Here is a 12,704-nt window from a genome sequence, read left to right on the forward strand (position 1 = left end):
TATATGGTGACATTTATCTTGGTAACAATACATTCAAATATCATCAGTACTTTACAGTCTGAATTAGTGATAGTAGGAACAGTTAAATAATCTGAGATCTGAAGTGGACTTTAGGTCTATGGTGGTTTAATTATGTGGGATTCAATGCATTTAATTTGTTTGTTCCAGCCACAAGGCTAAATTACCAACCAGTGTTTGAAAATTTCAAAGTTTCAAAATCTAGTTTTAATACGTTTTATTCTATCACTTGATATGTTGCTTAAATGGAGCAAATTCCTCCATTTCCCCAAAGAAATTGTGTTTTCATTAACATGAACCGTGTATTCCAGCTGAAGAGTACCAGTTGGTTTTTGGGGCTATGAGCTAAACATCATAAAGTTGCTATGTGCTGTATATGATGGGAACACTCAACAGGAAATATACACAACTCACAGAAAGTGGGTTAGAGGCCCCACAGCTCATTTTTGCCCCAGTGGTTAATCCGGCCCTGTCCAGCCCGAGTGGAATGTCTAGTTCAACCAATGGCAATTACTTTAATTATTGTTCTAACTGTTTAATCCTAAGTGGCCGTGGATGGCAGTGAGAGAAAGAGAGGGAACGTTTTATTGACTTCTAAGTGATTAATAGTGCTGTTGGGGTTTATCACCTCAGAGCTGAGCCTCGCTTGATGAGGGAGAACAACAAAGACGTAAAACAAGCCATGACAAGGCTTCTGTCTCACACCAGGCTGCAGAGCAGCAGAAGATGAACTCAAAAAGGATTGTGACAAGTCATCGTCTTTTTTTCGTGTGTGCTGCTGTGATGAAAGTGAAATCTCAGTAGAATTCGTAAGCTATCAGATTTCTGAACGAGACATTTTTCCTTAAAATTTCGCACAAATTTCATAATGTAATAGTTTTAGTTTTGAATACTTTGGCACAGACAGATGCAGCCAACAGCTCTCCTGCTGCGTAGATTGAGGGGCTTGATGCTTGTTGAATCTGACAGCTTTATTTTAGTGCTGTTACTTCCCAGCTGTGTTAAGAGCATGCTTTTTTACATCCCAGCAGTGATGTTCACACAGAATGATCGCTATTGATTTAAGCTGCACGGAGGAAAGAAGATTCACTCAGACATGGATGCACACATGCTGGTGTGGAAAACAAAAAGCGGTTTGCGGCATCTGTCTGCCAAATATCATGATGAACAACATCTCTTATTCACGGTAAATTAGCAGAGATCGCAAGTTGGGCTCATGTCTAGATTTACAGCCCTCGTGTTTAGAAGTCTTTAAAAGCACCATCTTAACTGAAACCCAATGACATGCACAGAAATAAAACTTGCCATATCCCCTCCGACTACAAGTCGTTTCCCATCCCTCCAAAGTGAAAGTAATTTTAGTATTATTATAAACATCTGCCCCAGATGTCCTCGGAGATCTGTGTGATATTGAATATTAATATTACAAATGCTGTCAGGGCGCATGGGGTTTCTTGTGCTTCAGTCTCTTCCTGCTGTTACATTTCCTCCCCTGCTTTTCTCTCCCCTCCACTGGGCATCTCATTAAGACGGCTCAGAGATTTGTGTCTCTCTTCCTCCTCATATCTAATCTCTGATCTGGAAAGTCAAGAGTCTACATACGTGCAGCATATGTATATCCAATCCGGGTTTATCTCCATGGATTTATGGATAGCACATGGGGATTCATGAAATGCTGTAGAAGAATCAGCCCTCCAGCCAAATTCTATTTTGTTTTCCAATTCATAGAAAGGCTTGCTCATTCATTTACATCCCACTATTTGTTCCAAAAGAGAATTTTTTTTAGAGGCATATCAGTTAATCATCGCTGCCTTTGATTGCCCTTTCTCTGACCAGATCCTGGAGGCGCTGGCGCGTAATGATGACACGCTGGTGCAGATGTGCGGCAGGTTGAGTTCCAGCTGTGATGTGATCCCAGAGGAGCTGCAGGTACGCTTCAGTGCCATGTGCGGGGAGAGGGTGGAGCACATCAACCGGCGTATCACCAACTACAGAAAGGTAACGGAAAGAGGCTCTTCGTCAACACTCTCTGCTCCGGATGATATTTGTCTCCACCGTGAACTGCATATGTATATTTTGAAGCAGCGTGGAACCATGAAAATGTACTCTTGTCGTCATTTTTGCTAGACTGACAGGAAGAGACACAGGATGCAGCAGGTGTAGAAATACCACTTTTACGTAGTTTTTCGCGGTGTGGTTCCACTATGTGGTTCTTTTCCATAAAGAAAGTGGAAATCCTGCTGAATTAATTCAACGTGGATCGTTGTGTTAAAAGTTTTATAGTAACCTCCACTGCACACTCCTATACGTAAAGGAGCTGGGCAAGTGAGAAAAACACACTGCAAATGTACATGAGAGACATGGATGGATGCTTGTTTTGTCACTGCACAGACATCAACACGCAAACACAAGTGCCGGCGTCCGAAGGCTCCCGCACTAAAATGTGATCAGTTCTCGCTGAACTGAGACTGAAGAAGAAATATTTGGCCAAGATGTCTGTCGTTTCTGTCGACTTTGGGAATATGTGTGCAATATGTAGGATTATCTGGTGCTCTGTTTGTAATTAGGCTACAGCTGCTTGTTGACGGAGCCAAAGCATTTTCATCACTTTTCATTCACATGTGTGAGCATGTGTCTATAGGCCAAACATCCCAATGTGTGCAAAAGTGCGTGAGAGGGGGAAAAAGGAAAAAGATCTGACTCAACATTAGAGCCTTGGATTAATTACCAGTCACTTATAAATAGCCATGCACAGGCACAGTCAGGACTTTTGTTGTGTAAGATCCCCTCCTGCACTGGAGCATTCCTTCTCAGACCCCTAGAGAGAATAAGAAGTGGGGGTTTGAGAGTGGAAGAATAAAAGGAGGAGGAAGAAATGAGAGAGAGGAAGGATGAAAGAGGGAAGACACGGAGACAGAGAGATGTTAACCTGAGGCCTGGAAATAAGAGTCCACAAACCTCTAGAGACAAGAGATGTGGTGAGACTCTTCAGACTCGAGAGAAGGTCAGCTCGTGGTCCATCTGGAGCATATCATCTCCCTCGGATAGAAGCTTCTTACTCCAGCTATCTGAGAGAACAGGGAAGACATGTTTGGTTTAAGCTCCTCAGCTGACATACACATTATGTTCTGCTTATGTTGCTTGACAGCCCAAGTTGCTAAAAAGCGATCCGGTGGCTCATACCATCTGCTGTGTAACGTCCAAGACAGGATGCAGGCCCTGTGATGGAGGGTTCAAGGAAAGTGCAACCAAATGTTGCAAAGAAAAGAAAATGTGCTTGTGATATTCTGTCTCAGCTCTTTTGGATCCAAGGAGCTTGTCGAGCTCCCTTGAGTTTTGCATGGAGATGCTATCTCGTGGAACGTTCAGGATGTTTCCTTGCACAGCGGGATTGGGTGGATTTAAATGTCTTAAAGTTCTATAGCATTAAGCCACCCGGGAAGCTATTTCTCATTGAACAATGTATACTGGATTCACGTGCTGTTAACTTATCTGAACAGAAGATTTACTTTATTTGAAACAACAACATTTTCACTGGAAAGAGAGATGAAAATAAACAGTCCCTCCGCAACAAATTGAAAACATTAACTAACCTAAATTAAATGTATAAAATAATAAAATCATTTTATCATCTAATCTCATAACATGAGGATATGAGTTTCATTAAATTGACATCAAGTTAAATGATAAACGGTCATGTTGGAGTCTTCACTTCACTTGTGGGAGCAATGACGATGTTCGGCGTCTGTCTTGAATCTTTGCTTTGGGTTAAATGTTTGAGCTGCCACTTAAAAGATGAGGAAATATGTCAGCTTGTGCTTTTCTCACAGCGCCAGCTGTCATGTGTATAAAACAAAACGGTACATTTAGTTGACAGATATTCTCTGGTGTGTTTCACATAGAGCCTTTTATTCTTGTGCTGGCGAGGTACACATCAGGTACATAATGCTAAGATTCAGACTTGGGAAGCCTGTATCTTCTAAAAATGTCATTTCAATTCTTATTCCCCACCTTTGATTACCATTGATTAGAAGTCTTTTCACTTTACCCACCACATTAAAGAAAGCACGTATCTCTTTCTCTCCTGTTTGACAGTTTTCCCGGGTACTGAAGAACAGAGCGTGGCCCACCTTTAAGCAGGCTAAAGCCAAGGTGTCCCCCCTCCATAGCAGCGACTTCTGCCCTACAAACTGTCATATCAACGTGATGGAGGTGTCCTACCCAAAGACCACCACCTCTCTGGGTAGTGCCTTCGGTGTGCAGCTGGACAACAGGAAGAACACGATGGAGAAGGGAGGACGCAGCAGTGCTGAGCAGGGTGAGAGAGGATAAGGGTGCATGAAGAACACCTGCACAGTAGAATAATGCTGAATAATACATCTGAATCTGGTTGGAATTTACACTTATTTTTTTACTGGCGCTCTTTTCAGGTAAGCTAAACCCCATGGTTAACGTCCAGCATACTATCACCACGATGGCCGCACCATCAGGTCATAGCCTGGGCAGGACGGAGGGTCACGGCCTTCGCTTCCTGCTCAGAGAGGAAGACCTGCTCACCCTGGACTCCTACCAGAAGCTCCTCTACAAACTCACCATGGTGGTCAAGGAGATGGAGACGCACGGTGCCCATATTCATGAGTGAGTGGCTTTATGGGCATACTTACAGTATATGCAACGCCTGGACCTGCATGTAGAGATTCAAGGGGTCAAGTTATCATGCAAAAAATAAACGCACACACAAGCAACACATGTTTACTTTGTCATAGGCTCAATCCCATGCAAATCCTCCCCATGTGAGTCACAGCGTTGCATGTCCTTAAGTTTAAGTTTGAGATTGATCTATTCAAACAGTTTTCTCACTAATTGCAAACATTTTTTGAAAGCCTTCAAATCACTTTTTAATGCGTCCCGCGACAGCCGGGGCCCGAGGCAAGGAAAGTTCACACAAATGTATAATAGGGTAAAACGATGAAGTGATGGTATTTTGGACAGATATGGATTTACGCTGCAACTTGACTGGTTGGACGAAGCACACAGCCACGAGGAGGTAATTCTTCTTGTTTATGACGGCAAAACACACCCTCCCGCCGACTCTGTTCCACTTGATTTGAAATTCCCTTTGAAACCAGATTGCCTCATATAACACACTGTAACTTTAGCAGCCTGCATGGTCAGGGCACTGCATCTGGCACTTGGCGGGCAAACACTTTGGTCATTACTCTAGCACCTGTGTGTGTGTGTGTGTGTGTGTGGGGGGGGGGGGGGGGGGGGGGGGGGGGGGGGGCGTGGGTGGGTGTGTGTGTGTGAGAGAGAAAGAAACAAGTTATTTTGGTGGTTTTCTCGACCGTGCCTCTGCACAATTTGTGCACAAAGGTATGCCCATGCTTCATTTATGCTCTGGATTTTAAACCCGATATGGTATGTGTGTGTGTGAGTGTGTGTGTGTGTGTGTGTGTGTGTGTGTGTTAGATCAGTATTTCCTGGCTGGACTCTGTCTTCAACACGGTCGCCGGGTTAATTGTTTGGTTGGAGGCACACGAGGCCATGGAAAGGAAATGGGAAACACTGCTCCAGTTCTACTTCCCCCCCCCCCACCCCCCAAACAGGAAATACAATCTCTATGATGTAAAAGGTGTGTCATTAGGCCAGGTGCCCTCTGGAAATCCCATTCACCAATAATGGCCCACAGATATGCGCATGCACAGTACACGGAAAAGCACACACACTTACTGATGTGTGCACAGCTATGGTGGACAGCTGACGTATGTGTTACGAATCTTCAGATGATCATTCGGAGGATAAAAAGTCGCTGGAGAGTAGCTGTCCCCTTATGTAGCCGCGGTAATAATGAGTGGAGTTCACAGCAGGGCTCTAATGACTGAGTCTGGACAAAATGTGTTCATGCTCCCGTCGGTGCCAAATAGTAGAATCGTATCCACGCGCTTTCAAATGGTCACGAGACACAGCTAGTGAGGGGATAATGACCTTTACCATTCGCTATCTGTTTGAACATGCAGACGTACACACACACACACATGCACACTTCAGGAGCTTGTTAAGAGTGAGCTGTGGGGTTGGGCCTGAGTGTTTCACAGGACTGGAACTAATATGGGTTGTGTAGCTAGTAGCTGCATTCTGGAGGCATTGCTCTGACCTACGTGAGTGTGTTCAACGCCCCCTGAGCGCTTCATTATGTTAGTTTGCGCCTGTTCGTTGACTGGCTTGGGGGGTCACTACTTCTACTACATGCTCTACGATTCCTCTCCTAGCTCTCCTTTATTTCTGTGCCTCTTTTGTCTTGTCTCATTTCCTCCATGACTTGGTTTCTACACATCCGCCCGCACACTTAAACGCAGACGTTCGTCACTCTCTGTGTCTCGTTCTCTTTCTGTACTGGGGTGTGCCTAACTCTGACAGCACACCTTCCTAACGATGTAATAATGAACTGAAGTGGCCATATTTATCAGGGCTCTTTTTTTAACCGTGATGTCAAACACCACCCCCCTCCGTTCTCAACCCAGAGTCATGAGAAGAAGTCTGCGGTACACTCATCAGAGATTAGAAATATCCTCAAGCATAATGTTACATAATTTCTTGGCTGATTCTGGAGGAATCCATTTTGAGGATAGAGACCTGTGAACCTTTGTCTCGGGGGCCACAGATTAAGGGTCACAGCTGTGTGAGGACGTGCCTCGCACAAGGGCCTGCTGTATATCAGGACCTCCTCCCTTCCTGGATTTCCTCCTCCATTTTAACATATTTTCCTTACTCTGTGCACATCATTAACAGCGTCCTGACTGGCAGCAGCTTCGTAGCTATAGGGTCCTCTGACCTACTTACCTCAGTGTGGGTCAAAGCATGCAAATATCGAGAAACTGCCTGACGGGGAGCTTTGTAATGCAGATGTACTTATAGATGCTGCAATGAATGAAGGCAATTGATGTCTAATGGTTTAATATGTTGAAGTGGGTTAAAGAGCTTCCTGTGGGAGATTGAGAGATCTTTCTGATTGCTTGCGATAAGCAGTGGCGTACTTTGGTCTTCTCTTTCGCTCTCTCTTTTTTCCCCCTCTTTCTCTCTTGTGTTGAGGTCCCTTCTCTGATCCAGTCATTGTTATTCTCCCTTGCTCCCTCCCGATAGTTTGTGCCCCAAAGGCCCCAAACCGCGCTCACTTCTTTATTAACCGATAGCCAATCACAGAGCCCGGAGAGCTTCTCCATGGCGACGGAATGCCACTCTGCTTTGGAGGGGCATTGTGGTGGCTCCTGGAGTGGACCATAATGAGGGCATCTCTGTGGCCCAGTCAGCCCAGTGAATGGGTAGAAAGGGGGTCAATGGCGAGAGAGAGGAATGAGGGGAAAGGAGAGGTGTTTAAAATCATAAAGAGGCATAAAAAAAATCCCATTTGGGAAGAACGAGGAAGACAGGCTGTATATTTCATGTAGCACTGAGCGGCTTCGAGGAGCCCTTCTCCTCCTGCCTCCGCTCTGAAACTTCCTTCAGGCCGATGTTATGACACAATGGAAAATGTAAGCGGACACAAATTAAAATGAGGCTGAAATGTAAACCGACATCGCGTGTCACGGTGTGTGCGTGGAGGGAGATTAAAAACAAACAAAAAAAAAAAAGTCCCAGCCAAGCATCTATTGGAATATGGCTTTAAATGCCAACATGTGTTGGTGCAACTGTGAAAATATCCTGGCCGGCCCCTTCCTGCTCTTCTGATAGCCGTCTGATAGAATGCAGGCCAGCTGTAGCAGTGAGAGTTGCAGCGTGTTGACACAGCTGTACCCTGCTGCATGTTTGAACCTATTTATACGACGTGGATCCGTGACCGTCCGAAGCTGTTGTGCGGAAGCCGAGCGCAAACAGGTTGGAATTTTGTTCGGCACACGCAGTCAGCTGTTGGAGCCCGCGCGCATGTACAGTATGCACATACTGTACATGCTGTATTTACATTTCAATACGCCACAGTGCTGGAGCACATTCAAGAGCCTCCCGCGTAGCATTAGTGTGATCAAGGAAGCTGTTTCCATCCTGCTGTGCCAAATGTTATATCCGTTTGAAGTAATCCCTCCTCTCTGTCTATCCACTGTTTTCCTCTTCCTCCTTTTTTTTTTCTCTGTCTCTCTCCATCAGCCTCTTATCCTCCATCACCCATCCTCCGGCGTCAGAGGCGAGGACCCCAGAGAGCTACATATCGGCGGAGAGTGAGGGGGAGAAAGGGGAGCGGAACGGGAAGAAAGTGTGTTTTAATGTAGCGGGGGACGAGCAGGAGGACTCCGGACACGACACCATCAGCAACAGAGACTCATACAGGTAAAAGCAAAGTGAAATGTGGTTACACAAGCCGCATATGTATACGGTACTATAGAATGCCATATCGTAGAATTGCCGACCATTTTATGGAAACTGCTGGCCGGATATATTTTCTCCTGAACGTTTATCATCCTGTTTTCTTTCTCAGTGACTGTAATAGCAACAGGAACTCCATTGCCTCCTTCACCAGTATCTGTAGCAGCCACTGTAGCTCCTACGTGCACAGCGATGAGATGGACTCAGGTACACAGAGGCAACACCACACACAGTAGTAAACGTATAGGGCAGATACAAATAATTTAACTTTCTCTATTAAACAAGAGTTGTAATTAATTCACCATATAACATCTATATGCCCATACTCAATGAGAATCATTGAATGTCATAATCCCCCACAATCAACCACAATGTTGCAAATTGGTCCCAAATTAGGCCATGATTACAATCTAACTGCATGATTACACCTTCTAGAAGACGAGAACAAAAAAAGCTTAAAGTTGAATCTAATTGGATCTTACAGGCGTTTGGCCTCACATCTCAGCTGGAAATGTCATTAACATCTCACACGGCTGTGTATCCTGTCAAGTGTCCTTCCCCCTCTGTGTCTTAGGATGTCTCTGTCACACAACTACACACACACACACACACACACACACACACATTGCAGCTCTATGGGATGTCAGATACCCCCCTCAGAAACACAATAAACAGACACACACGCCGGATTTGCCGTGTTGATGCATTAAGACGGCACACACAGAAAACGTGTTTAAAAACGGCACTTTAGTGGACTAATGCTGACACGCTGTAACCACCCCTCTGCAGGAGATGAGATGCCCTCCAGTGTGTGGCTGTCCCATGACAAGCAGAAGAAACTGCACAGCTTTCTGGAACATCTGTTTAGCCAGGTGGGTCCGATGTTTATCTGTGCAGATGTGATTGATGTGACTTATTAGTGGAAAGCCGAAGACACTAACTTTCTCGCTCTCAGCAGTTCTTGTCCTTGAACCTTAAATCCAGTTTCTCTCTCGCAGATGAACATTATTTTAAAACTTAATATATTTTATTGGTCCCCGACAGGAATAACTTTTCTTTCATCTTGTTAAGCTCCATTATCATATTTCATGTGCAACTTAATGTTTTTAAAGGGCATATTATTCTTTAGACTTTTGTGTATGAAGAACAGGATTTGTGTGTTGTTTTTTTTTCTGACTCGTGCTCAGGAAGTGAAAATTGTGACAGCCTTGAGCTGACCCATGACCTTTCTGAGACCTTTGGAGCAGAGGTTGACCATATCTGATTATGCATACACCATCCACAAGAAGTTTTATGAGGACGTCTCCATCGGCAGTGGAGAAGCAGAAAAAAAAAACATGCTTTGCTGTGTCTGCACCTTTGTGCTGCTTCCTGTCATTTGTTTTATTGTAGAGCAGTTTCCCCATCTTTGTTTACACACTGCATAGCAAACTGTATTCGTTCTCTGTGGGATTGTGTGTGTGTGTGTGTGTGTGTGTGTGTGTGGTGCAGAGAGACACAGGTGTTGGTTATGTTTGGCCAGCAGTTTGTGCTTCCTTGCACATACTTTTGATATTGGCTTCATGGGAAAGGGTATCATGTAAGTGCACCAGCTTGACACTTGTGCTCTTTTCAGGTGGACTCCATCACCAGCATGCTGAGAGGAGCAGTGGTGGCTCGGGCGTTCGAGCAGACAAAGTGCTTCACACCTGGAAGAGGATTACAAGGTAAAGCACCGGGACTGTGATGTGCTCCTGGCTCTGAAACACTCATCTCTCAGCATCTTTTTACCACATCTCATTTCACAGTAGTCAAACCATTTGAGCAAGAAAATGTAAAGGTGGGTCTTTCCGTCTTAATTTCCTCGCAAAAATGTCTCAATTTCTGCTATGGCAGTAAATGCGTTTCCAGTGAGGAATGTTTTTTTTATGGTGTAGCTGTGCTTCCTGGACCTTGCTGGGCCGCACAGTGGGCCTGAGAGAAGAAAGATAATATTGGAGAAACTCCCAACCACCACCGATACTGAGAGAAAACAGGACACACGCTGAAAATGTCGCGGCCGCCTGCGCATAGGGGTTGCAACTTCCTGTTGCGTAACGTGTGTGTGTACACAGATGGGATTGTAGAGACTTGAGGGGAAGTATTGTAGGTGGAGTCCAGCTCCTAAATAACTGATTCCCATCTATTTTTTCCTCTCTTCATTCCTCCCTCCTGTCTTTTAACTTCTTTTCCCCTCCGACTATCCCAGTGCCCTTCACTCTGAAGCACTTTATAGTGTTGAAACAGCACCACTTAGTTGCGTACTCATCTCCACTTCACAGTTATTGTAGTGCTACTTAACAGTCAAAAGGAAATGTGACCTTCTAACACCTCTTGTTCTTCTGTGTTATCTGATTATTTTGTTTTGACTATGTTTTATTTGCCACCTAACCTCATCTTGGCCTCTGCGTTGTTAACCAATGCTGTCTTTTGTTACATTTAATCTTTCACAGGAAAATGGAGGAAATGTTACTGGAAAGGGCTAAATTCATCCTTATCATTTCCCACTAAAAATATAAACTAGCCTACGGTGCCCTTTCATGATCCGTGGAGCTCTGCTTACATGACGCAGCCCTTTTTGAAGATTAGATTGAACGAACACTAAGCTGAAAAGCAACAATTGTTTTCTTTCTTCTTTGTGTAAGTAGTGGAGGCAGGGTTCCCAGATTTTCCAAAAAATGCTGACTTTACGTTTTGTATCTGGGTGGTCTATATTGTACTATGTAAGGCTTTAATAATCTCTGATATGAAAAGAAGTTTGCTTATTTTATGTCCTTGAATGTGACTTTAACGGAGTGTGATGAGCACTAAAAGCAGAAGAGCAGATTACACATTTCTTCTGTATGTTGTGAAGCTTCCAAACAACCCGACCCAATTGGCACACACACACACACACTCCCCTCTCATCTCAGGCTGTCTTCAAGTGAGCACAGATATGCTTGAATTGAAAATAGGTCTGCTTGTGTGTGTGTGTGTGTGTGTGTGTGTGTGTGTGTGTGTGTGTGTGTGATGGTGTGTGTGTGTGTTTGTGTTTGTGTGCATATATGCCCTCAGGAGGGACGTGAAGGCCTTGATCAGAGTTGATCCATCTCCACTCCAGTAATGTGTGTGGTTGATAACAGAGCAAATAGGATTATCTAACAAGTAGAGCATTCCTGTATATCTGATCTCTCACTCTCTCCGTCGCCCTCAGACACACACACACTATTAAACAGCCACCATTCTATCACAGATCTCTTCTTTCGTCTCCAAAGTAAACTTTGTTGCAAGCCTTTCCAAATTGACAAATTGACTTTTACACTGCAAAGACAAGAAAGAATTAGATTGTAGGTGGTCTAAAACCGATGGTCTCTGGGATAAAATATGACGACATTTGAAATGGTTCAGGGTCTCTGGAGAGAAGAAGTGACTGAGATCAATGTGAATACAAACAAAGGATGGAAAGTGAAAGATGGTACTTTGTCTTCTGATTAATCAATCTACTAAATAACGTACTGTGTACTTCTAAAAAGTTTGAGCTGCTCTTGACTGCTTTTGCAAAGTAATGGAAATGTTATGATTCCAATAAGCATCTAAAACGAGAGCTGACTTGCGACTTTCTCTCTATGCAAATGTTGTCTTACAGTTGACACGCATACAGCCATATACCTTTGCTTGGCCAATGCTAATTCTCTGTTTGTGTTTTTGTGTTTCTGTCAGAGTTTCAGCAGGAGATGGAGCCTAAAGTGAACTGCACCAAGAAGCTGCGTCTTCATGTCAAGCAGGATCCCTGGAACCTTCCCAGCAGCGTTCAGACCCTCACACAGACCATCGCTAAATATGTTGAGGGTGAGTGTTTTACCTGAACCCTTCCAGACAGGGTTAGCACGAGTACCTTATTTTACCCCCTGCTGCAACAGCATCGGCGCTCTCAATGATCTCATTTCTTGAAGCAGTTTAGTTGTTTATTTTCATCATGGCGGTCTGATCATCAAAAGCCTTCTAAACAATAGGCGTGCTAGGCTACCGGGCATGGCCAGTATGAGAGCTAAGAATCACCCCTCGTTGGTACAAGGTATAAATTATCCTTTTTCTTTTTTACTACCCCACACCCCCTTTAATTCACTAGGTGATAATTAAACCCATTTAGGAAAAGTCATGAACCAAGAGAAGGGTTTCATTTTAAGAGGGGGGAAATGACCGCTTGGCTGTTCTAGTGTTAACACATATTACTGTTTGGGGCCTAAGGCTTGTGTGCAGACACAGCCACATATAGTATTTATCATGGAAAAGAATGCCAGGCTTGGGAGGTAGTGCGAAATTGAGCAATTCTC

General features: G+C 44.3%; 1 protein-coding gene across 1 annotated transcript in view; it reads left to right on the forward strand.

The window, feature by feature from the left end:
* The window catches only part of prex2 (phosphatidylinositol-3,4,5-trisphosphate-dependent Rac exchange factor 2), an 80,513-nt gene that overhangs the window by 43,739 nt on the left and 24,070 nt on the right, over nt 1-12,704 (forward strand). The window contains exons 23-30 of the mRNA XM_079181284.1: nt 1,855-2,016; nt 4,114-4,336; nt 4,449-4,656; nt 8,158-8,337; nt 8,486-8,580; nt 9,163-9,245; nt 9,989-10,079; nt 12,091-12,219. Coding sequence (XP_079037410.1) covers nt 1,855-2,016; nt 4,114-4,336; nt 4,449-4,656; nt 8,158-8,337; nt 8,486-8,580; nt 9,163-9,245; nt 9,989-10,079; nt 12,091-12,219 — 1,171 coding nt within the window. The remainder of the gene's footprint in view (nt 1-1,854; nt 2,017-4,113; nt 4,337-4,448; nt 4,657-8,157; nt 8,338-8,485; nt 8,581-9,162; nt 9,246-9,988; nt 10,080-12,090; nt 12,220-12,704) is intronic.

This window comes from Pholis gunnellus, assembly GCF_910591455.1.
Source record: "Pholis gunnellus genome assembly, chromosome: 20".
Lineage (NCBI taxonomy): Eukaryota > Metazoa > Chordata > Actinopteri > Perciformes > Pholidae > Pholis > Pholis gunnellus.